The sequence below is a fragment of the Simochromis diagramma genome, unplaced genomic scaffold, assembly GCF_900408965.1.
Source record: "Simochromis diagramma unplaced genomic scaffold, fSimDia1.1 OVJJ01000557.1, whole genome shotgun sequence".
Classification (NCBI taxonomy): domain Eukaryota; kingdom Metazoa; phylum Chordata; class Actinopteri; order Cichliformes; family Cichlidae; genus Simochromis; species Simochromis diagramma.
In genome coordinates this window covers 1344702-1368014 of record NW_024387156.1, presented here as the reverse complement: position 1 = coordinate 1368014, position 23313 = coordinate 1344702, and the positions used below count along the sequence as shown (strand labels likewise).

At 41.6% G+C, this 23313-nt stretch overlaps 1 protein-coding gene across 2 annotated transcripts in view; it reads left to right on the top strand.

Annotated features, from left to right (window-relative positions):
- Positions 1–14710, top strand: part of LOC120744204 (potassium voltage-gated channel subfamily D member 2-like) — an 87565-nt gene extending 72855 nt beyond the window's left edge. Inside the window, exons 2-5 of one of the 2 annotated variants that reach the window (XM_040048404.1) lie at positions 7240–7402; positions 10015–10113; positions 13886–13981; positions 14343–14710. In XM_040048404.1, the coding sequence (XP_039904338.1) occupies positions 7240–7402; positions 10015–10113; positions 13886–13981; positions 14343–14663 (679 nt within the window). In that variant the 3' untranslated portion in view covers positions 14664–14710. The remainder of the gene's footprint in view (positions 1–7239; positions 7403–10014; positions 10114–13885; positions 13982–14342) is intronic. The other variant, XM_040048403.1, reaches the window with a different exon arrangement.
- The last annotated feature ends 8603 nt before the right edge of the window (positions 14711–23313 follow it).

The following is a 23313-nucleotide window of genomic DNA, read 5'->3' as shown; positions in this document are numbered from 1 at the left end:
TGTCTGCTGCGACCTTTAGCTTCTCTCTTCTTCGCTCTCTCTTTGTTTGGAGCCTCTTTTTCCTCCGCCTTCATCATCTTTCACTCCTCACTCCACAGAAAGCAGCTGCACAACCAACTGAGGAGGTTTTCAGTTGTTTTTGTGCTAGCATTAGTCAAAATGCATAAAAGAGCCTCAGAGGAGGAAAATATTTTCAGACTGAGGTCACATTAGCATGTTTCATCACAAGGTGATGTGAGCTGCTGGTGCAGATGGAGGGGAGAACAATTAAACAGATGAAAGTGATAAGGGGGGAAAATACTGTTAGAGTTAATTGTTAAATGTTGTCATTTTTGTACTTAAATTTGTAAACCTTGTCTTAACCTGAATGTTTAGAGATTTTTCTGTTCCTTCCCTACATCTAGCTGGGGGAGGCAATTAGCTATAGATAATGTTTAACTGCAGGCACATTCTATGTGAAGGTTCTGTTTTCTTATTTAGATGTTTTACTTCCTGCCCTTTATGGCCTCACCTGTGCTTGTGTATGGTGAGACTGTTAAAAAGTGGTTGAGCCATATACAGGGTTAGGGGAGATGACCCTTTGTGATCAGCAGGAAGTCACACAAAAACATCCACACACACTCACACATGCTCGCACATGCATACACACACACTGAGTGCCTTAGTTTTATGACGCAAAACAAGGGGGTTTTAAATTCAAATTCAAATTCAAATTCAAATTTTATTTGTCATGTACACAGTCATACACAGTACGATATGTAGTGAAATGCTTGGACAACTGCTCGTGACCTAAAGAAAACAAAAAAGGAAAAGGCTATGAATAAGATAGGAAATAAATATGAAAAATTAAAAAGGGGTAAATTTAACTAGGAAGGAATAAAATATAAATTAAGGTTAAAAATGAAATAACTGTACAACACAAATTAGAATGAAGGGTAAATTTAACTGGGAAAGAATAAGATAAAATATATAAATTAAAGTTGAAAATGAAATAACTGTACAACAAAATACACAATATAGAACTATATAAGAATGTATGAAGAAATATAAATAAATATATACACAATAACAGCAGCTGTACAAGTATTAACTGGAAATGGGTGTTTGTGAAACTGCGTGTCACAGAATAAAAGGCTGCAGGGGAGGCTGGTTTTTTGGAGTCATCTGAGACCGAGGGCAGAGGTACTGCCGAACGCTGTCCCCTTGCTAGCACGTTAAAACCGGTTGAGCTGTTTGTCTTGCTTTCTTCATGAGTGGTAAGTCTTTGAACCAGCAGGGCCTGCAAGTTGCAGACCCAACACATACAGTCATGTAAGTAACCAACGTGAAGGCGTCTCCTGATTGTAGACTTCACAATGATCCTACTGCTTAGAGAGAGACTTCCTGGTTAGATGCTGTGAGGTTGTTCTTTCCATTGTGTTGTGATACTCATGCTTGCAGAGAGCATCTCAGCTCATGTTCTTCTAACAGACCTGCTGTAAATCAAATCACATTAGAGTCAGACTCTGTGCGCTAAACATGAAGCTGCTGGTAATCCTGCTGAATCGGAGTGCTAATGCTGCAGGTGGACAGCCGAACAGTGAGCTGAACATCACTGCAGAGCTGCTTAAGGCTGAGCTGACAGTATGAGGATTCTCTGGAGGTTCACAACTGTTAGCCTGTCAGCTCAGACTCAGGGATCATGGGAACACGTGTGACTGTATTGAAGCCCAGAGGTCCAGGTTCGGGCTGGTCACAGTCCAGCGGTCCTGCCTTGGGTCAATCGGGTCCTGGTCTGTGTGGTTAGCATTACGGTGAAGAAGAACGTGCTGCTGTTAATAAAACCTGTTCAAAGCCTCCATCATGTCACCGCATTAATAACGCACACAGGCGCACAGAGAACGCTCATCCATAATGAAGCAGGCCTCTCATTAAGCCAGAAACATTTTACTCTGACATGAGCAGGAGTGTGTGTGTGGCCTGTTTGTCCTGTTAATGGGAGAGCAGCAGCGAGGCGCCGTTTGTCCAGATAGCAGCATAAATAATTTAGACGTAGCGAGGCGAGCGCAACGTGAATTCACTTTATGAAACGTTAAACATGCTGCCAGCAGCCAGCGTGTTAAAGCTCTCTGCAGGACGCACACACATTTACTTCCTGCACACTAAACCACGTTTTCAGACATCACCTTCTCCCAGTGCGACCGCTCAGTGCCACATTTTAACTTTAGGGTCTACATGCAGGTCGAACAACTGCCTTGCTGCTGTAGAGTCTCATGGAGTCGGGAGGAACTCTAAGCTCTCCTGTGAAGGTGCAGGGGTCCATTTAAGATACATAAGAGCCCAACAAGTGTGTAGAAGTCAAAGTGAACCACAGATTAGAAAAGATCTCTCTGTTAAAGCAGAATCTGTAGCTCACAGTGTACAACACCTCTCAGTGTGATAACACACTAGCAGGAACACGTTTCCTCTCATGTGTGCAGCAGCTCAGGTCCAGACTGGGCCGCACCAGCGCCGTGACCTGAATCTGCAGCTCCTCTCGGGCCTCAGTGTGGTGATGGATCGTTGTTGTTCTGAAACTTTCAGTGTTTCATCTTCTGTTAAAAACTGGACTTCATTACTTAGAAACTGCTCCAGCTGTAGATTCAGGCTCTGCTAGTGGCTCTGGGCTCCAGCTGTGAGAACTCCTCCTTGCCACCGTTGAAGTGCAGCCATATTTTTCTGTCCGCTGTTTCTGCAGCAGAATCTGGGTCGGCCGGTCTGCGGGCAGATTCCTCCTAAGGGAGTTGTGTCTGGTTTCCTGGCTCGCCGTGCTGTGTGATCAACACTTTCTGCTATTGGTTTCATTATTTTACAACCTGCTGTAGATTCCCCCACCAGGATGTTGATTAACTGATTGATTGGTTGTGGAAGCGTGGCTGATAGCTCTCTGGCTTCAGGATGGAGGGATTAATGGTAAACTCTGAGGAGCTCAAATCTGAAGATTTCAGTGGATCTGACAAAGTGCTGACCGCAGCATCAATATCTGCTTTTAGTTATCACACACACACACTCACAGACACGTGAAGGATGATGATGTGATGCAGTGTGATGGTATGTGATGAAGTTCACCTTCTCTCAGCAGCACACATGCTCTGAATGACATTTCACACTAAACTCCCATGAGCCTCGAGTGTTGCAGTGGGCAAGCTGCCAATCAGAGAAGTGAACCTGAATGCTTCATGTCTGCAGAAACTAATATCAACTCGAAGTCTTTTGTTTACATTGAAATAAAATTGGGATATGAGTCTGAGGGAACCTGCTCTGATCTACTCAAATTTATCATGTCGGGTGCTCTGTGCGACTTTTCTATTAGTCAGAAGATTTTTATTGTTACTGAATGAACCGATTCTAACTTAACCTAAACAAACAGGCCTCCTTGACTCCTTCAGGAGCCGTCAGTGGCCCATGGACTGATTTCTGCTTTCTCTGTGAAGGACTTGGACATCCTAACCCTCCCTGCACCTCCTGCTCTCTCCCCTCACAGCTCGAGACTGTCACAAAATGATAAAGTCAAGAATAAGATGAGAAAAAAAATATAACCGTCCTGTAGGTCATCAAATGATATTCCATCATTTTATCATCACCTTCATCATGATGAGCCTGATGATCCTAATCATTCAGAGACAGGCGGGAAACAGTTTGTGTTGAATCATTAAAGTGTAAGTGCATCAAACTGACTCTCCTCACTGAGCATGCTCCATCATTAAAGCCATCATCTTTATTCATCACTAAAGCCGTTTCATCAGGATCATTATCAAACCCTCAGCTCTGAGCGTCAGCGCTCGGCTCTCACACTGTCTGAAGAGATTATGGTGCTTTTACTCTGAAGGAGCAGAGGAGATCCTCTCAGAGCTCTGGGTTACTGAGAGATCAGCAAAGTAAAATCGCAGAAGAAGAGAGTGAGCTTGGGAAAGCTCTCAAAGACTTTGCTGTTGATGCAGAAGGAGTTTGATGGAGCAGATATTTTATTGCCTGATTTTCTTGAATTTACCTCTCTACTAAAGTTGAGCTGAGGGTGTTTCCTCCAAATTAAAATATTAATGACGAATGACAGGATGAATGTTGGTGTTCAGCCTACAAAGCCTGCTCAACTCTCACTTTTCTTTCAGCTTAGCCGTAAGGATCTCCAACCACCCAGACTCTGAGCATTTGCACTGCTCATATTTGTGACCTCAGTGTGCATCTGAAAGCATATCGATCACGCGGTGAGTCCGGCCATCAGAGGAAACATGGTCATCCACACAGTACCTCAAAGCTGAGGCAGTGACATCACATTAAAGACGCTCAACAGTCAAAACCTTCAGACATCCTGCAGGTTCATGTGCGCATCAGCAAGAAAGTTTGATTCAAAGTATTTCAGTAGGTTTATGTGGTTTTCTACCATAATAATAATCGTTAATATAACACTCAGAGACGTCAGTGCTTAAACGTTTTGTCCTTGTTCTCGTTGTTTTTAAAAATTTGGTTCAAAAACAGTGAAATATTCCTATTTGTGGAAAAAATATTTGTGCTGCAATGAACCAGTGAACTAAAGGTGGGTGCTGTGTCTTATTATCCTCAGCTGATGTCAGTTACTCCACTGAGGTCAAAGTCATTACTGGTGGAACACCTACTAACGCCCATATTTGAGCAAACACACAAGTTTGTGTGTGTGTGTTTGCTATAAAGAGGTGAATACACAGCAGAGTCAACACACACACCCTCCTTGATGAAGGACGTAGTCACATGACTGACACAACCATACACAGCCACACACACACCTGTACTCTGAGTGTGTTTCTAATTGGGTGAAACACACTGAGACAAGGTCGCAGCCTCTGATTGGCTGCCTGTGAGACGCGGTGGCTCGAGCTTTGAAGGTTTGCAGGAGGAGACGAGGCGATCCGTCACTGACTCAAACTTCACCTTGAGCGAAACATGAAACTCGACAGGAAGACAAAGAGGACAGAAGTTTACAGAAGTGACTTCCTCTTGGAACCCGAAGAATGGAACCTCAACCGCTTGATGTGGATCATGTTTATGAGGGTGATATTAATCAGTGCTGCATTTAGCAGCTGACATTTAGTCAGCAGCTGACACACCAGTTGTCGATATCTAAACTGCTTGGTTTATATCTTCATGCTGATATTTTGAAGTCTGAGTATTTGTTAGTCTGATTAATCTTTTCTACACTTCACACTTCACATGAAGGTCTTTACAGACCAGGTATTAGTTTGAAATATTTTAGCATTCCACATCCAGCCACTCACACTTTGGGGTATGTTTTTTTTTTCTTCTGAACCAAGCTGGACTTTTCAGATTTTTCACATGCAAATAAACAGATCTGACCAATCAGAACACTGCATTTGGCAACTAGTGCACTGTAGCTCAAACTGCAGCACTGAATATACAACAATATGGAAATGATAAAGTAATCCTGTTTAACGTCAGACACGCAGCGAGACCCAGATTTCTCTGCCTCCTCTGATGTGGTCCCAGTATTTTTTAGTTTTTATTATGTTGTTTTTATCGCTACTGTAGATGATCATACAAAAGCCGTGCCATCTTCCTTTGATTGTTGTCTACAGATCAGTTTGAGCTAGAAAAAATATCATTTCCACATGTGAAAATATTTGTTTTATATATTACATTTTGAGATTTCTATTGGTGTAAACTTAATCAGAGCGACCGATTTATTACTGAAAGCAATGATAATAGAAACTAAACATCCCCTTTGAAAAATCAGTAATTAGAAACCGAACAGTTACTGACATGTTCTGAGTGTTTTTGAGCCTCAGGGTGAATAAAGCTCGTGACTTTAGCCTGATGGATACACTCTCCTCTGTCCTAGCGTCTGAGCACTGAGCATGCTGGGAATGCCGCTGCTGTCTTACTGTTTGAAAGTGGGGCAGAATTATTTGGGTGTTTTAAAGTTTTGATGAATGTGTTGACGTGTGGTGGTGGTAATGCAGAGCTTTAGCGCCTCCACGTGGACGCTGACTGAACTGCAGTTTTCATTCATGAAACTGAAGGTAAAACGCTGCATCAGCTCCATTTTCTGCAGAGTCTTTGAAAAAGCTGCATTTAGTTTAGTCATTGAGTATCTGTCACACCAAACTGACTGATCATAAATGAAGAGGAAACTGTTGAGTGTGGTGTTCAGCTTACAGGAAAACAGATGTTTAACAACAGCTCGATGATCACACAGGATTACTGATTCCGTCTGACTGTTTGAGAGCTTCACCTTTAGTCCTCCAAACCTAGCTCTTACCATTGTAGTCAAACAGCTCAATCTCTGTCTTTCTGATCATCAGACTTGTGTTTGGTTTGTTCAGGTGGGCAGCTTTAAATTTCAGTCAAGCTTGAAGGTGTCAGTTTTGGATCAGGGTCTTCTTTCTTTATCACCACCTCTCAGTCCTCTCAGCTGGATTCAACCCTGGACCTTCTTACTGTAAGGGGACAGAGCTAGCAGTTCACTGCTACACCACCTGGAGTCAGAACCAAAGGAGTCAAGCTAGTTTATAAAGTGGGTCCACATCAGAAATGCTCCAACTTCACAGTCACAGACTGTTCTGTCTGCTCTTTATGCTCTGTGTTGTAACAGCACATATCAGGCAACATTTTATTCTCACTTGAATCACAGTAATGCAAACATTTTGTGAAATAATCGTTGCACTGCATGAAGACCAAAGATCTTAACACCATCTACCATCATGTTCGCTTCTTTACTGCCGTGCAAAGAAAAGAGAGCCAGCATGCTTTTCCTTTTGTATGACATCACAGAGATGTTTGGGAAAATGACCTATCAGAGGCTGAAATACATCAACAGAGGTGCACTCATTTCACTGTAGCTTATGCTCAGCATAGGTCATGATCGTCTCCTCCAGTATAAATGACTCAAAACACAGTGTATATACTGTGTCCCAGTCTTTCATTTACAATCAGGTTAACTTTGGTATCTTCAGCATAAACACACTGAAGTTCTTCTTCTTTACACCTTTACAGGAATAAGCTTCATAGTGTTTCTGTGGGATCTTTGATGTATTCAGATTTATTTGTCTTCAGGTTTTTCTAAGTGGGTGAAATCTGAAGAATCCATGATGCTCCACGTTGCTGTGCGAAAGAACAAAAACCCAGATATACCTGCTGTTGTTCAGACCCTCTGAAAATGGCGAATCTCAGTTTACACAAACTGCTGCTGACCTCACAGCCGGGCTGACCTCTGACTCTCTGCTCTCTTAGATATGGTGACATGGTGCCAAAGACCATTATGGGGAAGATCTTTGGTTCCATCTGCTCTTTGAGTGGCGTGTTGGTCATCGCCCTGCCGGTCCCCGTCATCGTGTCCAACTTCAGCCGAATCTACCACCAGAGCCAGCGAGCCGAGAAGAGAAGAGCACAAAAGGTGAGGACTCCATATTATCCATTCATCCATCCACTGACACAAACTGTCTTCAGAGTGTAATGGGAGGACAGCAGTGAGCTGGGATTTAGATGCAGGACTTCAGTGTTTTTATGAAGAACTTTTTGTTTCTAATGAGTTTAAAACTTTAACAGAAATTAACAGAATGTGAAGAAATAGTTATGACGTTATGTTCATTAATCAGTGCGGGCAGCTCTCATGTAATCCCACACTTAACCACACGACTGTGCTGTGACTCTGGAAGCCTCCAGCCTGCCCTGAGGCACGCTAACATTATTGTTATATTAGTGTTAGATGAACATCTGTACAGACATGATGTTCCTGGAATACATACCTGATTAATTTTAGCAGCTGAAAGCGCTCAGACTGCAGCTTTAAAAACTAACACAGAAACTTTAGAAGTCTGCAGTCATTTCAGATCTACAGACCAGAATGTAATGCTGGTCATCACACTGAACCTTTCTAGTAAGACGCTGCCACCGTGTGGTGAACGTATTCATTGCATATTTGCCGAGGTGTTTACAGAGAGCAACTGTGGATGTGGGTGTGTTTACAGCTGTGAGTGTCCAGAGAGAAATCCAGAGTATCTCTGAGAGGAAGCAGGGCACTTCTGAAGTAAGAGGGCCGGCTGCTGCAGAAGGTCACTCACACATCAGTGTGGTGACAGTAGTTTGTCCTAATTTAGAAATCTGAGTTTGTGCACAACCCACAGGAGAAAAGAGAGGAAGACACAGAGAGCAGGAAGCTGTTCAGGCTTTACTTCCTCCCAGCATCAACAAATGAGTTTTCTGGTTGTGCTGGAGACCTTTGTTTACCCCGCTGGGAGTCAGAGAGAAACACCATGTTGGAAAGTTACAGAGAAGCAGCTGAATCATGTTTCTGTCTGCAGCCTGAAGCCTGCAGAAGATCTCTGAAGAATAAATATTATCAGATTCATACAACACATCTTCTACTGAGCAAAGCTTTTATGTTCTTTCATGCACATCATCAGTCACTCAGCTTCTGTCTGCAGAAACCATCACCATCTTATTGAACTTATTGTCTGTGCAAATTAGAGTTGATGCTTCAAACTGAACCTGAAGAAACTTTGGGAAAGCTCATTTTACACCTACATGTTCACACCACTTGTGCTCACTTACCTTTAACCGGTAAATAAAACACCCTTGGCTCAATTTATGTTGGGATAATCTGTCAGAGATCATGAAAATCCCGCTGACCACATCAGTGTCAGCTGTGAGGATGCAGTTGAAATTTGACATTTACACAAAGTTTGGATAGATTTTGATTGAATGGGAAATGAGTGGCTGCAGACACCCTGACGTTCTTCCACAGATTCTTGAAGGATTTAAAGACACTTGTCGCTGCACAGATGTGTCATCTAAATGGAGGTGATGCTCAAAGTGTTCATCCAAATTTTTAAAGGTTCACACAGCTCACGGAGCTCAGCTGGCTGCTCACCGGGTCATATTGCCCTTTGGTGGTGTTCTTCTCCAATACAGCGGTCCCCACCACCGGGTGTGAAATTGATGGTTTTCAGGGTTTTATCGGTAACTCAGTTTTCCTGCATCTTTTCCCGCTCTGTAGTTGTCTTATTTTGGAAAGAAATATTTAAGAGTTACCATAGCTACCAGAGAGCATTAAGGGGCAGAGAGGAGGATATTACTCTCAATGTTGGTGTCGCATTTCAGGAGGACGCTGCTAATAAAGTTACACAATTACACAGTGAATTCGCGTTTATTATGATATTTACAAAATACCACAGTTTTTGTCTTGGTTTTTTCCATTTTATTTTGTTGTTCTTATCCGCGACACCTTAAAGGTCGGTCCGTGAAAATATTGTCTGACATTAAACCGCTCCGTGGCACAAAAAATGTTGGGGACCACTGTCAATCTGAAAATCATGTTATCCGGATAAATTGATATGATTATACTTCCCCAAACCCACAAACCTAATTTAGTGTTGGTGTCTGTCTTGCAGTTTCTGTGTAATAGTTCCTGAGACTGACATTAATCAGGATTACATTACAATGTAAACATGGACAAACCAGGCCAAGAGGCAAGTGATCAGTCAAGTGATCTTGCATTTAGCCAGTAGGGGTGCTATTTTTATAACTTACGTTGAAGCTTGCCACACGCCTTTTTCATTTTTTGCTGTTTATGTGCACTGCTTCATCAGCTGCTCATCACAAAAGCCAACACTTTGTTTGCATGATTTAAGATTAGTCTACAAGCAGAAGTTATTAAAAAGGACAGCTTGTGTCCAGATATTGACATCTTTGATATTTTGATATTTTCTTCACTGAAGTGACTTTCTGAATGCAGAAGATATGATTTGCTCACATTAATTACCTTGTTAGTTTGGTTCTGGGTGTTTTGTTGGATTATCAGACTCAGTTTTCGTGGACGTCAAAGGCTGAGATAAACATGAGCAGATGAAGGACGGCAGCAAATGGGATCTGAATCTTTGCAGCTTCTGTTTTCATGTTCACATCTAATCCTCCTGCAAGTTTGTTTTAGTGACCATGGTGGTGAGCCTGTGTTTGTGGTCCCACTTACAGTTGATCGCTCACAAACCTATGTGTGTTCACAAACAGAAAACCAGGCTTGCTAGAATTCGAGCAGTGAAAAGTGGAGGCGCTAACGCGTATTTGCAGTACAAACGCAGCCGGCTGATTATTGACCCTGAGGAGGAGGTAACTGTGGACATGCAGTGTTGGTCCGGTGGTGCTGATGTTTGTTCTCTTGGTTTCTCTCATCTTTTCTGTCTCATATCCAGCTGTGAGGAGCATGCTGAGGGCTGCTTTCATTGTGCTTTCATCTGTGCTTTCGTGTGTGTGTGTGTGTGTGTGTGTGTGTGTGTGTGTGTGTGTGTGTGTGTGTGTGTGTGTTCAGCAGAGACATGTTTTTGGATCAATGTAATGATAAAGCTGTGCTCTCATTTCAAAACTCCAGCCTTTTACATTAGTTTCTCTTTACCTGCCAAACAAGAGCGCTGAAGGTTCAGGTGGTTCCAGCTCCCAGATGCCTGACAAACAGCAAACTCTGATGGACCCTTTCTTCTTCGTTGTTAAAGTGATCCATCTCTAAGTTCACAGCTCAGCACAGATATGGTAGAAGACCTGACTGACTATGGCTACATCCTGATATCCCCACAACATGTCCACAAGACTCTGGAGGGTCTAGAATCTAAAGCGGAGTAACATAGGCAGATACACCGTGACTCTTTGCAAAGCAAAAAACCTACATTTCTTTGGTTTATTTTTGTGATCAATGAGGCCAAATTACAAGCCAAATTCGGATGACAAATTCGGATGACAGAAGCATCATTTTACTCAACATCGAAGTTTACCGGAAGCCCACACACACGGACCAGTACCTCCTCTTTGACTCCCATCACCCTTTGGAACACAAACTTGGAGTAATTAGGACCCTACACCACCGGGCAGAACATGTTCCCTCTAAGCCTGAAGGAAAAAAGAAGGAACACACACATGTAAAGGAAGCACTCAAAACGTGCGGCTATCCTAAATGGGCGTTCTTAAAGTCAGCAAAGAGGCACAGAAAAGAAGACCAGACACCAGCGAGGGAGGATAAGAAGGACAGACGCAACAACATTGTCATCCCCTATGTAGCCGGTGTATCAGAGAAACTCAGGAGAGTTTTCTCCAAGCATGACATCCCGGTGCATTTCAGACCGAGCAACACGCTCAGACAAAAACTGGTTCACCCGAAAGACAAAACGCCAAAACACAAACTTAACAATGTGGTGTATGCTGTACAGTGCAGCGAGGAATGCTCAGACCTCTACATTGGAGAGACCAAACAGCCACTTCACAAGCGCATGGCACAACACAGAAGAGCCACCTCCACAGGACAAGACTCAGCTGTCCATCTGCATCTTAAGGATAAAGGACACTCTTTCGAGGATGCCAATGTTCACATTTTGGACAGAGAGGACAGATGGTTTGAAAGAGGAGTGAAAGAAGCCATCTATGTCCACTGTGAGCGACCATCTTTGAACAGAGGCGGGGGTTTACGACACCAACTCTCTGCCATCTATAATCCAGTTTTGAGTTCCCTTCCCAGACGCCTTAACGCCCACTCACATCCTGGGCCATCTGACCTCAGGAATTCGCATGATAAGGTGGGGCCAGGTTTCACAATGAACACACCCGAAACTCTGGCTGATTGGGACCCACACCCAGTTTCACACCTTGGCTCAGGCGATTAGAGGATCATCAGGGGGTCCTTTTGTCCCTCTGTGGGGGGTTACTCCCACTAGGTTTATATCTGGGACTCTCCACCATTTGACCTTAGAACTGAAGAAGCTTCTCGGATGAGAGGTGAAACGTCTTCAAGCAACTTAAAGAAGTCCAGACGCTTTTCTTTGCAAGCTCCTTTGACTACGATGACCTGGATGACTGAGAACCTTCACAGACATGAAGCATCATTTTCTTTGTGGGGTTTTATACAGCACCACATATCAGAATTAAAATCAAAAATAAAGATAAGAATCTAAGTCCAAGGACATTAAAACTGTACTTCAGTGAAGTACATAAGTAAGTCTGCTGAGTTACATTTCACTGGTTCCATCCCTGCTGTTGGAATATAAGAGGGCTCTAGGCCATTGGCAGTGGTGGGAGGGGAACAAGCTATAACCTTCTAATTCCTCAAAACTCCAAACTTCCTCAACACAAGCAGAAAGTGACAGCCTTGTTACTTACCCTACATTTACCCTGCAAAGTCTGGACTTTCTCTGTAAAACAGTCTCATATCAGCACTAAATAGAGTAAAGGTAATATGATCTTTGGCTTTAGACCGGATGTTTGGAGATCATTTCTGATCCAGTGTCTGGACAGAGTTTGCTCTTCTTTTTTAAATGAAAGTGTTTTAGTGTGAATTTAGCCTGTGTTAGCTGGTCCTCATCTGGTCCTTGCTCATGTGTTTAGCTGACTGAAATGTTGATGCTGAAGTGTCCATGATGAATTCATCTTCATCCTGTTTCTATCACTGTCTGTCTGTAGCCTGTCTGTAGTGTTCTGTCTTTTCACATCCTTCTTAGCTTTGCTCACAGTCTGAAAAACAAAATACCCGTCAGTCACTAACTAACTCACATGTGCATGATCTGGTCCTTTGCTGTGTGGGGGTGCCTTACCTGACCAACAGGAAGTTCTCTACACCTCCACCTCTCAGTGTCTCTCCTACTCTCTGCTCTGTCTTCTTCCTCTTTTGTTTTGTTCCTTTGACTTGAGCCCTACCATGCAGCTCTGCTGTTATGAGATGATTACCTGCGCGATTCATGACATCATCAGTAATAGTGTTGGACTTCATTGACTTGTGGAGGAATGAAATTGGGCTGAACTGCATGTCAATCGCCCAGCCAATCCGCATGCAACTGGGCATAGTCAATGTAAAGCAAAACTTTGGAATGAAGTCTTGTTAATATTTCAAAAGCTGTGTTTCTTCTGCCCAGCATAGGGGCTCATGATTTTGCCCGAGGGAGGGTCTTAATGACTTAGAGTGAAAATCATGAAGTTTTCACTCTAAGGTCACAAAGTGAGTTTCTGGAGTTGTGTTAATGCCTTGCCCTGATAATGAGCTGCTTTGCAGCATTTAGAGTCCACAGGAGTTGAATGGGTTTTGTCCTCTAAGATTTTTGGCAGGTTCCCTGAGAGGCAGGTTTATGACTCCTTGGGTTATTGGTTTCTTTTGGGATCTGCAGGAATGGGGGTCACAACTTCAGACAGGAATATTTTCTTTAAAATACCAAGACTTCAGGTGCATCGCTCCCTTTAGGACTATCTGTGGCATGCATGGAATCTCCAGGAATAAGGACTTTGTTTAGTCCTGAAAATCAAAATACCTGAAGGAAGTAATTTGTGGCCATTGCTCCAAGTTTATCATGCATTGTTGGATGCTGTATCTTTAACTTACCTTTTCAAGGATCCTAAAAGCAGGTAAAAACAGGTAAAGTTCTTAAAGGAAACAAAGCACCTCTTCCTTGAAGGTGTTAAGGCAGAACACTAGAACCCATAAGGAAAATGACACCAGTCGTACATGGAGCCCTAAACACTCAAACAATCTATCTAAAATGTTGGTCTCTTCCTTTGGCAGCAGCTGAGCTTCTGAGCTCCACGTGATTGGTTACTCTTCTGCCCACCTGGGTCACATTCAGTCTGAACTCCAGAGTTATACAAGCTCTGGAGGCTCTCTTGGGTTAAATGAGGCTGGAGTCAAACCACAGAAGTAAAACAAAAGCTGCTGAACAGCTGCTGTTGGTAGCCTTGGTTTGATCCAGTGAGTGATCCATCATTTTCACACTAACTTGAGAACAGGAAGGAATTGTGGCTAAAATAGAAATGCTGAGGTTTGGCAGATTTTGGTGGAAATATTAGCCTTGCTCAGGTGTTTCTCTGTAAATGATGGGGTGGCTGAGGTCATGTGTTTTGTGTTTATGTCTTGAAGGCATCCAAAGAAGCAGGACAGGCGCTGGTGTGTAAGGCCAACCCTAACTTCGAGGTGCATCATCATCATCTCTTGAACTGCCTGGAAAAGACCACGGTGAGGAGGCGCGCGCACACACACACACACACACACACACTTTCACTTTATTTGACCAACTGATTAACAGTTTACTCCTTTACATGTTTTCCCAGATTTTATAGATTTAACACTTAAAAAATTCTCAATGAAACTTCTAAAACTTCAAAGAGCCTAAATTGAAGAAAATCATTATATTTTTAATTAATGAGAATGACTATCATTTACCTTACCTGGAGATGAATTTTTTTCCAATTTTTCAGCAGTAAACAAAAAATATTCAGTTTGATTGTTTACTGTTTGAATTTGGACATCTATCTAGTTCATAGCAGATTCTCCATTACCTGCCATCCTGTAAAACTGCAGCTTTGCTTTTTCTCAGAATCACGAGTTTGTAGATGAGAAGACATATGAGGCGAGCTGCAAGGATGTTACGCTGCTGAAGCAGGTTTCTTGCTCTTCCTCCATCTCATCCTCTTCAACTCATGGCCTAAGCTCCTGCTGTGGCCGCAGGAAGAGGAAGACCTTCAACGTCCCAAACTCCAACATGTCTGTGGGTCTGCAGGGCAATCTCCAGGAGCTGAGCACCATCCAGATCAGGGAGCGACCACTAACCAACAGGTATGTTAGACAGCACTGCAACTCTTGTTTTTTACAGTCATACGGTTACATCCAACATTTACATCTCTTTGTTTACTTCTAGTCATATTTGATCTCCATAAAGAAATAAAATCACCCAGAAGACATGACTGTGAAGGTGTGGGCCGGGACAGGGGGAGCAGCAGGGAGGGTGATTGAAATAGGGGAGAGGATGAGTTGGAGGGAAGGTATACTGGCAAGGAGATAACAGTGGCCAGAACAGGGCGGGTAGTGTGGCACAAGTGAGGAGGAGAACAGTAAGGAAGTGGTAGGGGGGGAGGCGACTAATAGGGCAGGGCCGATGAACATGGTGGCGGTCAAACTGTAGAGGAATGAAGGGCGTGGAGGTAGGAGGGGAGGGAGTAGAAGTAGAAGGAGGAGGGGTAGTGGCAAATAGCAAGGTGGTGCCTGTGTTCTCAGAAGACAGCAAGTGGCGAGGTGAGATATGAAAAGATGGGATGGGAGAAGAAGCGAAAGCAAAGAGTGATTCACAGGGCCGAGCCCTAAATTAATTTCTCATAGTTTTTGTGGCATTATGGTTCCAAGCGCTGTCACCAATTTTTGCATTGTGTTCTATCTTCAATGCCAGATACTTTGTTTAATCAGCTACCGTCTTCTCCTATGACTTTTTAATGTCTAACAGTCTCAGATCACCACAGCCCGGCCCTCCAGCACTATCCACCGCAACCCCTCAACAGCAACATTGTACCCATTCAGGGTTAAAAACATCGGCTACGTTGCTTTGCCTTGTTGCCCATATTAGATTCCTGATGCATGTTTGTGTTGTTCTTCAGCATGTCTTCAATGTTCCCCTTTTTAACTTTGAGCACCCGCCCCTTTAAACCTCTCTGCACGGCCCTCCTTATACAACCACTGGAAGACACTGAAAATCTGCACTGAAAACCTTGTGATTGTTTTGGTTTCTAGCAGATTGCTGTGGTAGCCCGTATCAGGGCTACAAGCATTGCAAGAGCTTGGTCCGCATAGGTGGCAGTAAGTTTGAATGGTTTCTGGTGAACATTGTCTGTGAAGGAAAAACAGATAAAAATAAACTTGGGTCTATCATTATCATTCCCTGAAAAATACATGGAAAATTTTTTTCTAGAAAATTACCATGGAATTGCACAGTACTTAAAATAATTAGATAATATTTAAAATTATTTTAAATAAAGTCTGCATCTCATTCCCTGTAAAATATCAGGAAGTAAGGCAATGTTAAATGACTTCATAAAATGGCCCAACCTTGGAACGCACAAGGTACAGTGTTAAAAGGGTAAATATTGTATGTTCTTCTGGATAATTACCATGTAATTACAAAGTATGTAAAATTACTTAGTGTAAATTTTTTCATTGTTTCCTCTAAATTTCAGATAAAAATATGTTGAAATTACATGTAATTACAGGGTACTTATGCCCTTAGTTTTGAGTTGTATTATAAAGTGTCACCTAAAAAAGCTTTACTATTAGCACAGACACATCAAGGTAGCACTCTGTATCACTTTAATCATAACAGGCTGAATGTCAAGTTCTTTAATAATGAGAGCTTGGGTGACTTCGATCTCTCAATCCCACCTCTGAAAAGAGACATACAAACTCTGGGAAGTGTTTGAATAGGACAATGTTTTTATTCTGTTTACTCAGACACGGCACCGGACTAAAACCATGAGCTTCTTTTTCTTTTAGATATTATCTTCAATGAACACAAGCTGTAACAAACAAAAGTGATAGTTGTCATAAATGTCTCTAATTTTTACACTTTCTTTTATCACTTCATCTCTGCTCCAAATGCATGCATGTTCTAACGACTTTAGAAAAATATCATGGGATGTTAATTGAACATACAACACTACAAACTCTCATGGAAATAATTTTAAAAATAAGAAATTACACGAACAATTACAACACATGTGCACTATTAACACTTATAATAATAAATTCCTCAAAAATATGTTCATCCTTTCCCCCTCAGCCCGTCCCCTGCACCCTAAATACAAAGCAGAGGTTGTCCTTACAAAACAAAGGAAAGCATAGAGAAGTCACTTGCATAAGTCACATTAAACTTGCGCAGACATGGATGACTGAAGTTGTAAAGGTGCTGCAAGCAGGGTTGGCCATTTGGATCCTCATTCTGACGAGTCAAACAAGTCAAGCTTTGACAATAAGAACCCGATACCAGCTGCTCTTTACTTCTGGAGCAAGAGAAAAATGTTGTCTTCTGTGCTCTTACTTCTATATATTTTTTTATTCCATACATGGCGTAGAAATGAAAAATCCAACATTTCAACACATCCCTAAAATTCAGCCAGAGAGAGAAATATTTCCCCAAAGAAGAATGAGAGGTTTCAGTTTGTTTCGTAAGAAAATTGTTTTCTTTGTATCAAAACGGGAACAAACTGATGGTGTTTCACCTCTGCAATGATGAGGCTTTAAGACTTGGTGTGTACGGCACATCATGAGTCACACAGATTCAAAGAACTTTTTTTGTATACCAAAATCTACAAGCAGATATTCAACATTCATCAGGGTCCCAGCAGACAGCATCAACACCACTCTGAACCTAAGAACTCATTAATGAAATGAACCCTAAACCCTTTTTAAACCTTTAAAACCACACAGTGAAGGTTTTTGGAGTAGATAATAACAATAAATTATTATTGACAGAGACAGACAAATAAAAAAATCTGGAGTGCTCTAAAAATATTCCATAAAACAGGAAATGTTTTCTTATTCTCCCTTTTTTTTCTTATTGATTCAGCATTTTTGAGAAATAAACTTAATCCAACTTCACCTCACAGAAACATGTGAAAATAATTTTCTAAAATCTTAAAGATGTTGCAACTATGTTGACAGCACATGTGAGCTTTGATGTTGCTGATGTGACGATACAAGAAAACCCAAAGACTGCTATGAAAGTATGAGATCATCCATCAGTGGACTGACATATCATGTTAGCATTTTAGCTGCTGTCATATTGTTGTTGTTTTTTGGTTCCAGGAGTGATTGTATTTGGCTACTATGTTGGTTCTAAGTTATCAACTAATGATAAGTCTGCATCCACAGACGGTAGAGGAGCATTACACAGACACGGATACCTGTTAAGTAGTTCTCAGAACATTCCAAATAAAATCCTAGAATTTCACCAGAACTGGAGCTCCACCTTCCTGGACCGTCTGTTAGTACAGTTACCTCATAGAAGCCCTGTTATTCGTCACAAGATGTCATTAAAAATGCTCCAAAAGGCTCCAACAGCACAAACACTGTCCAGAGGTCCAGTTCAGGGACTCCAGTTAGCTGAGGTGAAACCTAGTATACACGTGTGTTGCCATCTGCATGTCAGTGAGAGAGACCACACCCCTAATTATACAGTCTATAATTCACCTGTTTAATACAGTTTAATCAGGTAAGTTATAAAACCATTTTCCCCACATACAGGTATAATGAAGGGGGAAATATCTACAGAGACAAACAGTTTGCGTATCAGGCTGTAAACATGTTTATTTCTGCTGTAAAGTTTTAACATGCGAGTCTGTGGGTACTGACTCACTGCTGCCTGCTGGACATTTCAGGAAATGCAGCTTTCAGGCTGTCAGTGTGACCATGCCCGCACTCAGAAGAGGGAGACCAAAAGACTGATCATAGATTACTTCTGGATGTTTGGTTGAATTTTTTACTTCAGTCTCCATTTAATGTGATTCAGGCAACAAATTTACTTGGCTGAGTTGAAAAAGCTCGATCATTTCACGTGTCTCTGTGAGATAAGCATGTGAAAGCTACACAGGCAGCTAACACTGGATTTTATGCTCATTGCTCTTCTTTCCATACTACAAAATCACTTTTTTGGTCATTTTTACATCAAACAATGGGATCTGTTAATTTTTACTTTAGATAAATAATATTTGTTAAAATCTTTAACCAAAAAGTAAAACAGAGGTTGTTGACGGAAACACCAACAGCAAAAAAAAAAAAAAGCACTTTTTTTTGCTGTTGTGGTTGTTTTTGTGGGTAACTGGTGGTTTGCCCATTTTCTGTTTAAACTGTGGTTCCAGCTGTCAGCTCAGAGTCAGTGCTGTAAATCTGTGTCCCGTCACCTAACCCAACACTCAGGTGAACAATGAGAAAAAAAACATCAGGCAACAAGTGCATCAAATCAGTCTGCAAGATTTACAATACACATCACTGCCAGACCCAGTGCAACAACAGAAAGATTCTCTTATCACAAATTGACATCAACATTTGCACGATGGCGGTTTGGTGTTTCTGTACAGCAGAGAGGAAGGCAGTCAGAAAGGTCAGCTAGAAAACTCATATTTACAGAATAAGTACTAGAACCCGAACTGCTCACACCACCAGCCAGATGTGCATGCAGAGGAGCGTCCTGGCTTACATGGAAACACATGGGTCCGTGGACAGGAACGCACAGATACTGAGCATGCTCACTGTTTTCCTCATCCTCTTCTTCTTCATGACAGCTGCAAATACAAATCGTTCACATCTTTTCAGAAGAAAAGCCCCGCCCACTGTCTGTGGCTAACACACCGTGGGGCACTCACATGTTCAGGGCTGTAGCCAGCAGATCACAAACTACTGATGTTGGGTAAAAGGAAATATATCATTATTTCAAAAAATGAAAACAAGAATAAAAAGATAATTAAAAATCGAACAAATAAAATCCATGAAATGAAATTTAAAAAAAAAAAAGATAATTTCCCTGTTGTAGCACTTACACCTCAAGATAAACTTTCCCATTCACCAACACTAATAAATAATAATAACAAAAAATATGATGACTGAAAGAAAATAACGTGAAAATAATAATGATAATAATGCATTACATGATATATTTCATCACTGGGTGCAGGCTGTAAATATCTGCTGTCCCACCCATGATAGGACAAACGCTGAAGTCTTTAGCGACAAACAGCCTCCACCCAGGACAAATATGTACTTATAAAAGAGACTCAGAAGACTGCAAAACAAATGGCGAGTCCCAACCTTCAACATGTCCTCAGAACATTTTCTACAAACACAGAGGGTCTGTCAGGTTCAGAAGTGTGACAGTGTGATGATAAACCCTCCGTCACCATCCATCTTATCCTGGTTTCTACTGGGACAGGTTTAGTCTAACTTAGCACAAAGACTGCAAGCCCAGCTAAGTGAATTCCAGTGATTGGAGATAAAGTTAAAATCAGCTGAGGACCTCTGAGCCTAAACTAAATGCTGAAAATGTGTCTGATGCTTTATGTATTTTCTACATTATCTTTCAAAGGAGTACGGTAGACCTAATATGAAAGTAATGCAGGTAATTTAAAAGGTTAAAGCTTGATTAAAACACAAGTCTGGTTAGCTCAGATTGAGCTTCTGGCTCTAAAGTCCACCTCCAGACAGTCAAATTCAGCTAAATGGACTAGTAACTGACTAAGAGGATTCAACATATAATGAATGTGAAGCGTTGACCCCAGCTGCCAGTCTCTGTGCTAAACATATTTCAGAATGATCCAATGGTGTCTTAGTGCTGGCTCGCTAAGCCACCATTCAGGACAAAGATACGTTGGTGGTGGTGATGTCCTCTCAGAAAGAAGCAGAGATCCACCTTCAGTCAGGCGGCTGCTATTTTACCAGCGGAAAAATCCTCCCAGAAGAAAAAGAGAGAACAATAAACAACTAAAGTCCAAATCAGAGTCAGTTTTAGTGTGACCTGTAGACCTGCTTCTCCACGGCAGGTCTGAAGCATTTAAGCTAACCCATCACTTCCATTGTGGACACATGATGCAGCTACCAAAGCCTACTCTGAGTCTGGTGTGGTTCAAGCTGTAGACCGCCAACGCCTGCCGTCTTCCAGCGCAGTGGGTGGCAGTGTGGGAGAGTCTTTTTGGGGCCTAAAGTGCAGACACCCGCACAATGTTGGCCTGGGAGTAGTCAGTGGAGCTGGTAGATTCATCACCTTCAGGGGTGGTGCCAGGTGGTGTGGGCATGCTGATGATAGCGGAGGTGATGTAGGGTTGGTCACAGTTTAAAGGAACCGTCTCCTCAAATTTGGCATTGAGACTGGATCGACTGGAACGACTAGAGAGAGGCAAAGGAGAGATACTTAGTACTTAGTCTTCACAAGCAAAGGTGAATTTTGAGCAGTTCAAATGGACTTTAGTTCAACTTCCTGTCATGTGTTTCAGTTGTAAACACATCAATTCATCTCAGTTCCCTTTTAGTACTGCTGACTTCTCCACTCCTATGTTGGCCCATCCCATGCTTCTCAGTCTCAGTTTAAACATTTAATATGTTTTTTATGTTCTGTTGTGAAGAAAATTTGGGTTTATAATAATGTAAATGTAAATGATTTTATATTAAAATTCAAATTATATTTTATCATCTGAATTATATTTTTTATCTAAATAAAGGTTAAAGAATTACATCTCTTGCTCAGTTCTTCTTTTTTTCTGCTCCAATTTTAAGTCATTTATACTAATTTTACAACTGAGGTATACAAAAAGGTTTGGATTTTGTCAGTACTGAAATTTAATACTTGGAGTTTTACTCAAATGATTGATGAACACGACCTTTGTGTAAAAGCGCAGATCATGTAAACCTAATTCCAGAAGCTCTAAAAGAAAGGATAGAGCCTCCTCTACATCATCCAATGCTTCCAGTAAAGATAGCTGACATGCCTGTACTGACAGCTCTAAAATGCCCTCATTCCTGAAAACTCCTCAAACGCACCAAAATTTCCAAAATAAACTCAACCTCTAATACTTGGAATCCTGAAACTTCCATAAAGACCACTTTAAAATCTATAAAAACATTTAACTCTAAAATGACCTTTTCTAAAAGTACTTTTGGTATCTCTAGCAGGATCAAATCCTCTAAAAATAATGTCACTAGCTGAGCCCACGTCCTTATTTTAGGTGTGACAGTGTTTTAGTAGATAAAGATGAATGGCTTGGACATGAATTGAGCTGCGGTTTGGGGAAGGCCTTGAAGGGGACGGCGGCTCCCAGGCTTAGCGGGTCCCCATGTACTAAATAGAAGTGAAGTCAAAGAATATAAAAGGGGAGGGAGGAGGCTGGGGCATGTAAATGAGAATGAACAGCTTGTAGAACTGGGGGAACATATATAGATAAGAATCCGAAGGAGCGTGTTTGGAGGCGTGGTCCTGCTCCTGAAATTCCGATGCTTTATCTCCAATTAAATCCACTTCCATATATTTAGAACCTTCGCAAGAGTGTCTGTGTTTTTTTTTCCCTTTAACCTGATGGACCCCAAAGGGTTTTCTGAGTTTCCTGTTCGAAAATAAAATGCCAGCAATTGAGTATTTCTCTGCAATTACAAACTCTGTGTATACAATCTTGGTATCAAAATTTCATCAGAGGTGTAAATATTGCAGCAGATATTACTGTGTCAAAGTTATTGAGACTGGAACACAGAAAATGTAAGTAGATTTTATCCTCACCTAATTTTTTCTATTTATTTTGTAGCATATAACCATTTTAAAATGTGACTCCGTTCATATTTCATTCCAGAAATTCAGTAACCAACATATAAACATCATATGTGCAAAGATTTATGTTTCTAAAGTGAAACAGTGAAAAATTACAGCACTGTCAATACATAAATATCCAGACATTGTACAAAAATGTCCAATTTTGGCACACATTGGACACCATGTTAGTTGAATTTTGTAGGTATTAAAGAGCAGAAATGATTTAATTTTATTAACAGGCCTAAAAATGCGTGTTTTTGGATATATTTTTTAACCACACATTTACATGGCAATGGCGCTTTTCTGCCGTGGGCATGGAGCGCCTCTGGCCCTTTAAACTCTGATGGGGCTGTAACTTTGGTTTCTTTTGGCCAATTTGCATGATTGACATCTCTTTTTAATCGTTTGAGCCAATAGGATCACAGTAATGATGCCACACTCACGTTACTTCAACCACTCAGAAGTTACAAGGCCAAACCCCACGTGGTCCCAAATTTACTGCATGTGGCGTCTGTCTAGTCACGTGTCTGTAGGTGGGTCTAAAATGGAGGTTGTTGACAGAAAATGGCTCTGATCTGGCTAGTTAGCCATGGAAACTGCTGATAAACATGAGGCTACCAGCTACTGGTGAAAGTAACGGAGGAAATCGGGACAGTAAGCCAATTTCTGTCTTAGTGCATTTGCACCGCTATGCGTTTTTGTGGTCTTCTTTTGCGGCTCATTCAGTGAATTTTGGTCAGAGTGTGGTGAAACTTGGTGTTACATGGTGTTATAGTTACATGAAGTCTGAAGAATCTCTGGTTCGGTTTTGTTTGTTTAGCGGACATTTGGCATTTACCTAGCTGCTCTTTTAATCATGGCTTGTTTTAGTTGTGTTTGGTGGTTGTAGAAATGGTTTATATGAGAGTTTAGCTGAGATTCAGAGGTTTCTGTGGATATCACACGTCAGGACTTATATTTCTGACCCCGTGTTATAACCAATTATACGTGAACTCGTTCCTTTTGCCCCCGGTACCCGGGGCCGATCAGGTTAAAGGGCTTGTGAAATCTCTGGTAGCTCCTGGTAGAGCTTTCTTCAAGGATCATGCGCTGTAAATGTTCTTAAGAATTTTTCTTTTTTTCTTAATGACTTTTGCAAAGTCCACGTAGATACTGGAAGCTCATCAGGAACTTAAGACCCTTCAGAAGAACCTTTTGTAACCTTCTGGAATATCCTTAAAGTCAGTAGGACCCCCTGCAA